Source organism: Mercenaria mercenaria, chromosome 1 (assembly GCF_021730395.1).
Source record: "Mercenaria mercenaria strain notata chromosome 1, MADL_Memer_1, whole genome shotgun sequence".
NCBI classification, from domain to species: domain Eukaryota; kingdom Metazoa; phylum Mollusca; class Bivalvia; order Venerida; family Veneridae; genus Mercenaria; species Mercenaria mercenaria.
In genome coordinates, this window is record NC_069361.1 from 72,979,100 (window position 1) to 72,992,634 (window position 13,535).

Sequence of the window (13,535 nt, forward strand, 5' to 3'; positions counted from 1 at the left end):
ACATTTCATAAATAAAGAAAACAAACTAATTTAAACAACTTTGCCAATTTTTGTGTTTTTACAAACATTTGACCTTTGGCCTGAAATATCTGGTTTGCTCCTTTTTGATGAATTCCTTATTGTCAGATATATACCGTAATCAAACAGTGAAAAAACTGGTAGATGTAAACTTTACCTTTACCCCTAATATTTTTATAAATGAGTATAACCACTCCTATCACAAGCAGAAGTAAACAAAATATAGCAAAAGATTCAGATTCAGGCTTAAAACAGTTCTGAATACAAATCTCAATCGTATTTGATTTTCTTTGATGATACAGGCTTATATCGAAAATACCGGGGCAAAAGCGGAGTGATATCGGATACATGGGAGGACAATAGCCCGGCGACATTTACGGCATGGTAATGTTGATCTTCTTCCATTCCATGTTTTAAAATATTCTGTTAACAAATTTTTAAACTATCATTTATGACATGTTGAACATTTCTGTTAAATCTGTATTCACACGATACAAGTATTATTATGATTTGTCTGTCCTTAACGAGACCTCCTGTACGAGTGATTAAGGTCGTTGGCCTTACATCACTTGTTCTCCACCGTTAGAGATATCATATCATATATATCCGAAATTAGATCGATGAGGGGCAAGAGATTAGAAGTCAAGACCACGGAGCCTCCTTATTAAAATGTCGTTATTGGATCAAAGAAACCCATTTCCATATTGCACGGTTCAATTGTCGTTTGAATTCTCATGTTACCTAAAAGATGTAAGCTTTAAAATTTTCAATTGTTTTAGGAGTTAATATCTATAGTTATAGTAATTATTCTGGCCCTTTGTTGATATTTCATAAAGTAGTGATGATACAAAAAGTTTATGCGATTATGTATTTTGAAACTTTATTAAACTATGTAAAACAAAATCATTTCATTTATATATTTACATACGATAATGTATTACTATTCGCCTTACCTTAATACTCTGCCTATTCGATTTGTTATTTTAGGAAAGCAGGGGAACCTTCTAAAGGAAACTGTACTCGAATGAACTATCATCTGTTTGACAATGATTATACCTGGGAAACTGAAGACTGTGAACTCAAACTCGCTGAGTATTTTGTCTGTGAGCGACATATTCAGAAAGGTACATATAGTAACCCACTCTTCTTATTTCTAATCACTTTTAATTCTGTTATCTTTATTTATTAGTTTAGATTTATATGTCTCTCTATCTAGTTTCAGTTATTGAGGAAAACTATTTGCCCAGAAAAAGTGAGTGGATATACATTCCGGCGGCATTGATAGATGGATACTATGTAGACTCGTTTAAAGACTTTTTTAAATACAATGGAACGGTAAATACAACATACTCTGGTAAAAGCTGCCAGAGATGGGATAAAAATATTCCGCATTCGCAGACTGCATATGGTTACCAGTTTCCTGAAGACGAATTGGTGACAGCCAATGCTGCAAATTACTGTCGTGATCCATATGATAATGGTTATCTTTGGTGCTTCACTACAGATCCGAGAACTCGATGGGAGCCTTGTATACTAAAAGGTATGTAAATACTAATACTCCAGGAAAGGCTGTTTAGAAGTTGATTATTTTTACTATTAGATAACACAATTTTTCGGAAACCTATTATCACATATTGGCGACAAAAGGGGTATTGAAATGATAGCTTGTGGTAGTCCAAAGTGCGCGTCAGTTTGAGATACACAGCTGTTTAATGAATATAAAGAACTAAAATTTACATTGTATTGCTCAAACATGGTTGAACACATTCTAGTAAAGCGAGAAGATTTCATTTGAAATGGATACGTTTTCCAACATTACAATTTGCTTTCTAAAAAACCAATCAACATGTACTTGTGTAGACACAAATAACACAAGTGAGCTACAATTTATTGAATCCTGCACTAAATGTACGGAAATGTATCAAATCATATCACACGTAGAAAAGATATTTTAAAGAAGAATTAAGTCTTGCATAAACAATAAGAAGGTATATATTTATTTGTGTGTATATATCTGTATATCCTATTGCATACATTAAGGCAAATCACTTTTAGATAAGAAGAAAGACGGCCATGGGATTGCGTATAAAAGGTTTCAGAAGGTATTGAACCACACATACACTGGAAAGTCTTGCCAACTTTGGAACGAACAATTTGTTGCTTCCGATCAAAGTCTTTACTCCGATGTTATTTTCGAAGACAACAACTGTCGTGATCCTTTCGATCAAGGCTTCATATGGTGCTTTATCTCTGGTGGCGGATGGGAACCATGTGATGCGAATGGTAAGTAAAAATGAAAGGTCATTAATTTTCGCTTACAGGATCTTGCTAGTCACCTTTGATTTCTTCGAAATCTTGCTTTTAATGTAACGGTCTTGTATATAAGAAAGCTATTCAACTTCTTTATTTTAATCAAGATGGCAGTCCTTGTCTGAAATAAAATCAGGAGAGACATCTGGCGGTCGTCCCAAACTATTCAATATTTGAAAATAATATGATCTTAATAGTATTGTTAAGAATAAGAATAAAAACCCCCAAAACCGGCCATTCCGTGCCATGAATGACGGTGTTAACTAATTCACTAACTGGTAATCTAATACACCTATTCCATCGTATTCGTCACATTTACGGCGCTGTACGCTAAATAAATGGTATATTGAACGTTACACAACCTACAAGGTGAGTAAGAAAAACTACTATTTTTATTGAAGTTCCGCGTGTTTGAAGAAACGATAGATACAGTACGAGTTGCAGATCACTCACGCTTTCAATGGTTATGTGGCTTGAACCAGTGATTGTCTAGTTTCTTCAATCATTCGAGTTTACTGACCTGTGGAGCTGTTTTCGAACGCGGACATTTACTTTATGTTCACTTTCTGTCTCTAAAGCCATTCTATCGAGTTTTCACCTGATAAACGTGAGACTACTATAACAAGTTACTAACAAATATATATGTCATGGCACAAATTGATGATAAAGTGGCGCTATATGCCAAAGTTAGTGTTGTGCGCCCCACACAACGGCGGTGCATCAGCAGACATGACATGCGTTCTATAGTCGATTGTAGATCTATATTTCTTTACTCGCATATATATTCTTTGACTTCGTTTACATTTCGAACGGAACGTATTCAACCAGTCACAAAATTACATGTGTAATAAGAGACATATTAAATAATTCGTTATGTAACATTTACTAGTATTGACTTATGTTTTTTGTTATTTGTAACTAAAATATGAAGAAAAAAATACGGTCGCTGATTGTTCAGTCAAGAAACTAAAAACGGGAATCTTCTCATAAAATTAACATAAGGACTTTCGCAATGCCTACCACATATAAAAACACAAAAATATATCCTTTCAAAATTGTGTTGACAAAGATTGAACAGAATTTTCATTTTTTTTTAAAGATTTTATCTTTAAATAAGCTATTTAGTGATATATTTGATTGCAGGCAAGAAGCCAGAGTTTGTTAAAGTAGGCAGGGTCGGGGTTTGAGTATCCTCCCCGGATATTTATTATAGTGATGACGGTAACTGGTTCAATTAAACGTTTATATTTGTAAAGGCAGTTAACGAAAACCTTGTATTCTTAAAGAGAGTGTATACAAACTTTCGCTCATGTGAAATATGTAGCAAATCTGTATGTAGGTTAAACTGCCATTTTCATAATTTATCACATTTTTTCAATGCGTTTTTACATCTTAAGCACTGCTCACATGCGCAAGATTTGCATCCCGCGCCAATTTCGCGATTGTTTTCGTCATACACCCTGTACAAAATTTATTGCACGTAGACTTACTCACATATATATATATATATATATATATATATATATACATGCAATCTTATTTCACCATTCTCCGCACACAAAAAACAACGAACAATGCACTGTTTGATAATAATAATTCCACTGAGCTATGATGTTACTTTGGAATGAAACTGTATGAACCGGCTCATAAACCTATTCCCCTATTTCATTGATTTATATATCAATTATTAATATGACGTCATTAATCCATTACACTTAAAGCGTCTTATGCACAGGTTGTAATGTAAGCCGTTCCTGGAGTGACAAAGTAATCAAAATGTTCAAGAACATTCTTTCACCTTTCAAACCTGGATATATGGAAGAATTATCTTCTAACTTGGCATCATACATTTTGAATATTTAATGACAGTTTAATTACCTTTTACTAAAAATAACTATTAAATTGTTAACGAGTACAAAGATGAAAAAAAATATTGGACGAGCCGCTAGGCCTATTTCACCCAATATACATTAAGAACATTTTCACGCGTTTCGGGCTTTAATGTATGTTTAACATGGTACTGCTGTAACGTCCGAATACAAAAAATACAGTGTTTTTGTACGCACGTGCACCTTATACGGTAATATTTTGTACGGTCACGCTTTGTACGGTTCAAAATAAGAAATACTCTTAATTCACCATGCAGGATGCTCACAAAATCAGTAGGGAATGCCGGTGTAACGTTGTAAACTGACCCCCTTAGAATTATGACCCCGGTCATTATTCGGGGTCATAATATTATGACTCACCCCACACGTAGATAAATGATCCTCACATAGAATTGTGACACTTATAGAATAACGACCCATAACCCAAACCCTAACCATAACCCATCTAAGGTACACTTACAACATAATTATCACGCCGGATAGGCATCAGAGGAGAATATTGTAATGACATCCGTCCGTGTGTGCGTCCGTGCATGCGTCTGTGCAACATTTTTGTGACCGCAACACCTCATTCATTATTGGACGGAATTGATTCAAACTTTCAGGGATTAATACTACTGATGCTTAGTTGTGCAGAAAGAAAACAAATTAGGATTTGCTCCACCTGTTCGGGAGTTATGGCCCTTTGTTACTTTTTTCTTTATATATATAGAGTGCATTTTTTGTGACCGCAACTCCTCATTCGTTATAGGATTAAATTCAGAGATTACTACTATTAATGCTACTTGTGGAGGAAGAAACAAATCTTGGATTTGCTCAACCCGTTCTGGAGTTATGGCCCTTTTTTCAAATGGCATCGGCGGGAGATATGGCTGTCATTCGACTGCAGCCCTTGTTTTTTTTCCCAAGAAGTGGTCCTGGCTTCCCTGGTTTCTTTAAAAACACATTACAACTTTATATATAAATCGTGACGGGTATCGTAACAGAAACTTAGTTAATATATTGTGCAATGGCTTTGACTGTTATAAAGGGGTATAATAATTGCTCAATACGTGTTACTCTTGAAAAGTGACAAAAATCACCCAAACCTCCAGGGGAATGACTATATTTCAATATTATACTGAAATTTGAATAACATCTTATTGTCATGGGCGTCGCAGGTCATAAAAAGTGGGACTTCCAAACAACCGATTTGCATATTTTGTGCCTTATATTGATATAATTGTTGACTTTTTCTACTTAAAAACGCCTGAAAAATAACAAAAAAAATCCAAAGAAGGATGTCTGTTCAACAATATACTGAATTTTGAATAATTTCTAACGACGAGGAACGCCATAGGTAATAAAACCACTGAGCTACCTCATACCAGATTCGCCTATTTTTGGAGGTATGTATGAGTGATATATAGGTGACATCACTTTCAGGGGTAGCATAAAACATTATGCTTTTCCACGTATAAATTGCTTTTTTACAATCTTGCACTCCAGAAAATTAACTATTTTACCGTCAACAGCATTTTTTTTCGTAATGAGCCAGCGAGCCCATGCTATTACGAAATAAGTTCAACATGTAGGATGCAATAACAAAATGATGTTTCCTCTAAAATTTCGGACAAAATCACCATTATTATAAGTTCCAGAATGCTTACACTACATTCTACAGAAGGTAAATTAATAATTATTTACATGTATGCGTAACATAATTATACGTTATAACTTGCATATAATGCGATGTCACAAAGTAACGAGGCTGTAAAAGGTACTAAATTAAAGGTACTGTTAAAGAATCTTGGAAAAAAACTTAAGCCTATTGAAATACTTGAAGCATAAAACTATTATAGGTAACAAAAAGATTTAGATCTAAAACATGTTCTAAACTAAAAGTCAAACACTTTTCAAAGCAGGAATTTCGTGATCTATGTTCTAAGTATGTTTTACCATGTACCTTGAAAGTTGCAGGGGTTTCAAGTTGCAAAAAAAATCCTTTATGTATTCCCCTTCCATTTTGTCATCTGTTTCTACTGGCAAAGGTTTGATACGGCGAAAAATTATCCCTTTGGGAAGACCTATCCGCGCGCTACCATTGCGCCACCGAGGCTCACAAAAGTGGTAAGTATTTAAAAAGGATGCGTAATTAGGCCTCAACCGGAAAAGCTGGATTTTAAGATGCGTTGTTATGCCACCGCAATTCGAAGAATAAAGTGATGCTTGCCAGACTGGTGCTTGCCAGTCTTCTTTGACGTCGATCGACGTAATGATGGTCTAAAAGTAAAGATACTGTATTGCCCTGGTATTTGGTATTCATATACAAGGACACCTCTCCTTCATTTTGTACGATTCAGATCTTTTATTTTCCTTTGTTTAGCAAAGGGCTGTTTCGTACAATTAATGAAAAATTGAAGTATCTGGAGCAAATTGGCTTTTCTCTCTCGCTGAATTAATTTCAAAAACAACCATCGGATGCTCTTGACAAGGGAAACAGAATGATATAAGTCAGTGTTGTCAATCTGAAATTTCATAAAATGTCACTATGATGGGGGTTAATGTTCTTAAAAATGCGCGATTCTTTTGATCTTAGTAGCACCATACGAGCTTCGGTTGACGATTTGGTCGACGGAAAACGATTAAATTTACTAACGACTTACGCAGTCTTTTTGCTATGAAAATTCCGAACTAGTTTATGAAATAAAAAAGGGGCTCTTTCCGTGAAATATTTCACAAAATGTGGTAGAAGCATATATTTGCATCGCGTGCATCACGGAAGTAGCCTAAACGTCATCCGACGTAACACAAGTTTCAACGTTACAAAATCTTAATGTAAAGGCTGTTTGTAAAAAAATTCACGGTAAGACCCCTATTTTATATTTCATAAATTTGTTAATATCCATATTTTTCATATTCAGTTTAACACCCTCTTTTAGATAGACAGAATTGGTTAGTTTTCAGGCGACGAGGATGCCTGGGTTTCAATCCAGTAACGCTGGGTTGCTTACCAGAACTCCTCTAGTTGAGTGGGAAACATGTGTTTCATAATTTCCAGCTTCCCCACCCGGGAATCGAACCCGGGCCGCTGGATTAGGAGCCAACGACCTTAACCACTCGGCAACTCCAACCAAATACTTAAGCAAAATCACTGTAAGTGACAAGTGGTTTGAATCGTTTTCCGTAGGCCAAATCTCTCACCAAAGTTTGTATGGTGAGGCTTTTGCTTTATTTCTAAAGCAGCAAAAACAACAACAACAACAACAAATGTAAGCAATAGAAATACGACAGTGACTTGAATTGATAAAGAGTATGTTAGTAAAAGGTTAGCGAGGGTCAATATTTTATAGATAAAATCGGGGGGTCATTATTTTATAAGGGTGTCAGTATTTTATAGAAAAGGGTCATTATTCTATATAAAATAATGACCGGGGGTCATTATTCTATGGGGATCAGTTTACAACGTTACACCGGTAATGAAACGTAAAATTAACCATGTATTTACCGATCTCGTCATAAATGCGACGTATGCGTTGGACATGGTATTTTTTTCCGAAACACGTCTGTTACAATTAAGAGAAAAATACAATGTATATATGATATATTTATTTATTTATTTATTTATTTTGTTGGGTTTACCGTCGCACCGACACAATTATAGGTAATATAGCGACGTTCCAGCTTTGATTATATATGTATATATATAATAATAATAAATAAATAATACTATGTTAATTATATTATGCATATTTGGCTGAAGTTTTTTTTACAGCATATCCGGTTATGTAACCGTTGCATATCAGCTCTAATATGACTTACTGATTAATGAAAAAGAAATAAAAGATCATTTTTAAGAGTTATCCTAAATGTGTATTAAGCATATAAGCGATTTTGATATGAAAGGGAGATAATTAAAAAGCATTATGCAACCTACCTATCTATACATATTTTTATATCCATATCACAGTCATCATAATATTTTCCGTTACATTTTGCATGGGTAAGTTTTTATGTTTTAAGTATATTTTTTACTTTAAGCCTTGATACAGATAAATAAATATTGCGTAGTTTCCATTTATGTCATTAATACTGTATGATAGCAAAGGTAATTGTTTAATTATAAGCTGTAGTTCCGATATAAGGTTACAACATAGATTTTCAAACGTATTTATTTCTTCTGTATATATACAAGCAGAAGCATACCTGAACCAAAGCGAAATAAACGATCAATTTGGGTATATAACAAACGATGAGCTATTCACATGTACGGATGGACAAAACATTTCAATGATTAGGAAATGTGACGCTAAATTTGACTGTATGGATTACTCCGACGAGGCCAACTGTTGGAGAAACATCAATCGTAAGTAGCTTCTAGTATTATATAGTTTAACCTTATTAAAGTGTTATGAAAACCATATTACAGGTTTTTTTATTATAATTTAACAACATACAAATGCTCCGATATTGATTTGCGTATATGCCTTTAATATCTTGAATTGTGGTCCTATTAGTAAAGTATTTTTGTTTAAGACATATTCAAATATTTTGATCGTCCTTGGACAAACCATACAGCTGGTAAGACCAATATATGTCAAATATAAACGTCACGTTTAGCTACCGGGCTGTAAAAAGTCTCCCCGTACTTGGATTCAGTGTTGTTATATTTTCTGGTCCTTTGGGACCTTGGAGTCCATTCAACATATGTGTAATAGAGTTCCGCTTAAGCCGGTGCTAGGGGACGTGAGAGATGTTGCACATTTCATTACCTCTCATGAACAGACTCAGTCAAACCGAGTCTGCTATTATTCTTCTTAGTTGCATTCTTTGCTTCCAAAGGATCTTTTTACAGATTTTATTAAATCCAACAAAACCAAAAGACATACTAAAAACTGAAACATGCAGGATGTTTTTTAAACTTGAAATTACTGACACACCCTTTATTTTGAAAGGGAAAACAAAAACAAGTACTGAATAAATTCGAAAACCAATCAAATTTTTACTTTACTTTCAAACTGATATTTTACAAAAAGATCTAAAAATACAGGTTACAAAAAAATGTCAAAAGTACTGATAAAGATGACAAATCAGCTTAATGAATAAAAGGAATAAAGTTTTAAGTTCTGTCAAAAATTAAATAATATGATGTATGTGCCTTAAAGGTCCATTACTAAGGGAAAGTGAGTTGGCAATTTTTTTCATAGCCAGTGCATAGACTTCTGCAAGACACTAAATAATGAAGATTGGCAGGTCAAAATTTACAGAAGGTCTTTGGAACTCAAAGAAATGTATGTGTATTATGTTGAAATTTCAATGAATCGACAGAATGACCCCCCAGGTCTTTTTAACTTTCTTCATACTTCATAGAAAAATAATTGTACATATACTGCGATTTATTTCGAATTTCTACATACCAACTTTCATTTTCCAATAAAATGAAATAGTTTCTGTGATTTTTAAAAGAAATTAAAATGTTCACTTTCCTTAGTATTGGACCTTTAAAAGGTATTACACCTGTAATAGAGTACCTCCTTTTTGAAAAGTATTCAATTCCTACCATAGACCTACTTTGACTGCAATTTCCAGCGGGGGGTGGGGGGAGGGTTGGAGGTTCAAGCCCCACTGGGACCAAAATGTTTTTCCTTATTATCCGTTTTCTCTAGCTTTAAAATACTGAGTTACATGCGGTAAAAGTTTTCTATTTTGCCTTCACTCTTTAGATTTGATATTGTGGAAGAAATATAAGTAGGTTTTACTAGCCTCAAGGTTATTTTTTAATAAAATGAGCAAAGTTTAATACAGACCCGCAGGACTCGACTTAAATTTTTCAGTGTTGGAGTTAGAATTCTGTCACACTAAATCCGTTTACTTGAGGCACCCTAGAAAAAATGATATTGACAGTTTCATTTTGTGTTTTATGATTGTTTACTAATAGTTTGGTGTTTCATTTATCAAAATTTATGGTATAATGAGTTCTCTGCAAACGTTTTAGATAGTGGCCATCACTTGGAAATTTGTCGCTACTTGAGCGTGAGGAAATACCCCGGTACCATAATTATAGTATATACAATTTATAAAAACGGCACGGTAAAAGTTGTTTAAAAACAAAGTGCGAAACGCTGTGAACTTTTAGAATATACCAAGCAAACATTACTATTAGGGGTCCAATACCATAACAGAAATTAAAATTAACTACCGACTACTTAGTATTGAAAGATGAAAATCTAAAGTAATTGCTGTTAAATATTCTATAAAAAGAATAGAATTTAAAATACGTAATTAAAGAAAATTATTTACTAATTTAGAGAAAAGTTACAATGAAATTAGTAAAACTCTTAAGTTAAACATACAGCCAGAAATAAATGCAAAATTAATCGGTAATTAATAGCTAAATCCTAAGAGAGTTTTAGATGCTGTCAGTCCAAATACGCCTTACAGAGTGAAGAAATAGCTCAGAAATTCTACTGAGGTTAAGTATTCCGAAATTCATTCGATCATAAAGAATGTAAAGTACATTCTGATTGGTCAGCATCTTTCTGATAAGCCATGCAACATTTATCTTACATATCAGCTATGAGCTTGCCAATGTATATGCAACCTCTTTGTCAGTAACCTAATCTAGCCCAAGGTTCTTTCACAGCAGGTCACAATGAGAAAAGCTGATGAAAACAAAATGAAAATATATTGTATTGCAATGATATAAAATACAGTTTGTTGTATTCTAAATCATCTGTTTGAGGATCTGATCATAATCGCCATTGTTTATTAAAAATGTTATCGCGATAGAATAAATGTCTAGATGAAAGTGGGTCAGTAACAAGAAAACTACAGCATGCCACTTTAACTTCAACAGCTGATTTGTCTGCCACTTTGTAATTGTCTGTCTCTTTTTTGGTCAAATATGATCGTCCTGTCAATAACGTCCTTGCCGGTCGTCACTATTGTTATGGCTTGTAAAGACTAGAAAAGTTTCAAAAGATTTGATTCTTGGATTCATGCAGAGGACACGTGTTTACCTGCTACACATGGAATCTTGTATACAATATAGATAGAGTTAGGGCAAAATTATAGGTACTTCGGTCAAATCTTGGAAAATATTATTAACAAAGTACAAGTCATTTATTTTGCCTAAAACATTCTTTATGAAATACCTTTCCTAGTCGTAGCTTGTTCTTCTGAAGTCGAAAAGTAGATTTATAACCAATCACAGGCATATCATTTTCACTTTGATCTTTATATCCGCATGAGAAACCTGGTCGGAATTTTAGTAAGAAAGGTCATTTTGGGTAAAAACTAGGTCATAAGGTCTAATCATTAAAACGTTATAAACATACTTAAATCTACCTTTTCTACTTGACATATAAGAAATCTGAACGTGATGTTTGTTTTTATAATATCCCAGGCAGGCAACATTCCTAAAGTGGATCTTTGTGGTTATAAAGTAATATCATTAAGGCAAATCATAAAACACCTCGTAAAAGCTTTAGATGCAACAAAATTTCTACATAGATCAGAATGTTTATATTCTTGAAATCTAAACCGAGGTCAAAGGTGGGTAATTTTAAACAATATACTAGGTCACTTGGTCAAATTATACAACAACATCTAGTTAACATCCTAGAAATTACATTTCATAACAATGTTTATAAAGATTAATCAGGACATTTATTTTTGTGACATCAAGATTACGTATGAAACCTGGTCATATCTAAGATCAAGAACTCGGTAACTAGATCATATAATATAACATTTTGTTATTTCGCGAGAGGCCGTATTTTTTACTTGCATGAGTCTTGGTCAGAATATATACTCGGTCAAATTATAGAAATCATAGTTGACATAACTGGATGTCATATTGTCTATGTATCTTATTAAATAAAACCTGTTCAACAAAATGTATGTTTTCATTAGGGTAATTTTGAAAGTCAAAGTATTCTGCCAGAGTTTCATTTCGGTTAAGTATAAAATGTGACCTCTAGAGCTGTGACGCGTTTTTATGATTTGACCAACACATGACCAAGTGACGTACTTTTTATCACTGATTATCCTGATTACAGGCCAGGATTCATGTTGGAAATGTAACAGCTAGAATGTCAAGAACAATGTGATCTCAACAGTTTTAATAACGTTTCTGTATTACTTTACAAATCAGCCCTTATTTACCCAAAAATGATCAAATATCAAGCTCATCAAAGAATATTTGCGTAAACATTCTGACCAGGTTTCATAAAGCCGGGACAACATTTGAGTGTTAGCAGATGGCGATTGACAATAGGCCGGTCAAAATAGATAATGTCAATGTACAAAAAAAAAACATCAAGAAAAAAAGAAATGAACAATGTGACAAGTAATATGAACTATGAAGCTCATTTTAAAAAGGGGGTAACTTTAAGAAACTACCACTTATATCGTTTATCCACTATTCCCCTTAACATTCGTCTATTGCGTGTACATCTCTAGTACCATCTGGGTGACGAATAAAACAAAAGTTTGCAGTTTCAAAATAGTATTGATGTATTTGCATTGTAATGTTGAATCTATGCTTTTATAATGGATCTGCGTGGTTATATATGGTGTAATGTCTTAATTGTGGTTTTTTCAACGGTGTGCCTGTTGGATCTGCATTACCTCGTCGGTCTTACTTCCGGTAACCTTGATATCAGTTCCATTTAACTTTGTACAGCTGAAAAGTAGAAATGAGCCGCGCCACGAGAAACCAACATAATGGCTTTGTGACCAGCATGGATCCAGACCAGCCTGCGCATCCGCGCAGTCTGGTCAGGATCCATGCTATTCGCTTTCAAAGCCTATAACAATTAGAGAAACCGTTAGCGAACAGCATGTATCCTGACCAGACTGCGCGGATGCGCATGCTGGTCTGGATCCATGCTGGTCGCAAACCCACTATGTTGGTTTTCACATGGCACGGCTCAAATATACTTGAGCAGTTCCAATATATTCTGGTTCAACATTTTATATCTGTTTTCCAAAATCCTGAACAATTAAGAATTAATTTATAATTGATGTTTATTCGTTCCATTGTAGTACAAGAACTTGCGCCTGGAATGAAAATTTCTTCTAACATACCGTTTGGTTTCGAAAATGGTTCTTATTTCTGCTGCAATAGAACATTGGAATGGATATCTATTACCGAGTTTTGTGACGGTGTGGTCGATTGTTTGGATGTCTCGGATGAAATCAACTGTAATCATAGTGTTGGTGGAAAAGAAAATGGTAGTTTCATACAGTGCACTAAACAAATCTTTTAACAAAACATCTAATAATGTGTAAAATATCTTTTAAAAATACAATATCAAAATTGTTAGTAATAGCATA

General features: G+C 34.0%; 1 protein-coding gene across 1 annotated transcript; it reads left to right on the forward strand.

Annotated features, from left to right (window-relative positions):
- Positions 1-320: 320 nt before the first annotated feature.
- On the forward strand, positions 321-13,535 carry LOC123565270 (plasminogen-like). Its single transcript, XM_045359142.2, has 6 exons — positions 321-402; positions 1,006-1,142; positions 1,235-1,558; positions 2,074-2,301; positions 8,395-8,562; positions 13,245-13,535. Exons 2-6 carry the CDS (start codon positions 1,043-1,045, stop codon positions 13,466-13,468), a joined length of 1,044 nt encoding a protein of 347 aa, XP_045215077.2. The 5' UTR covers positions 321-402; positions 1,006-1,042; the 3' UTR covers positions 13,469-13,535.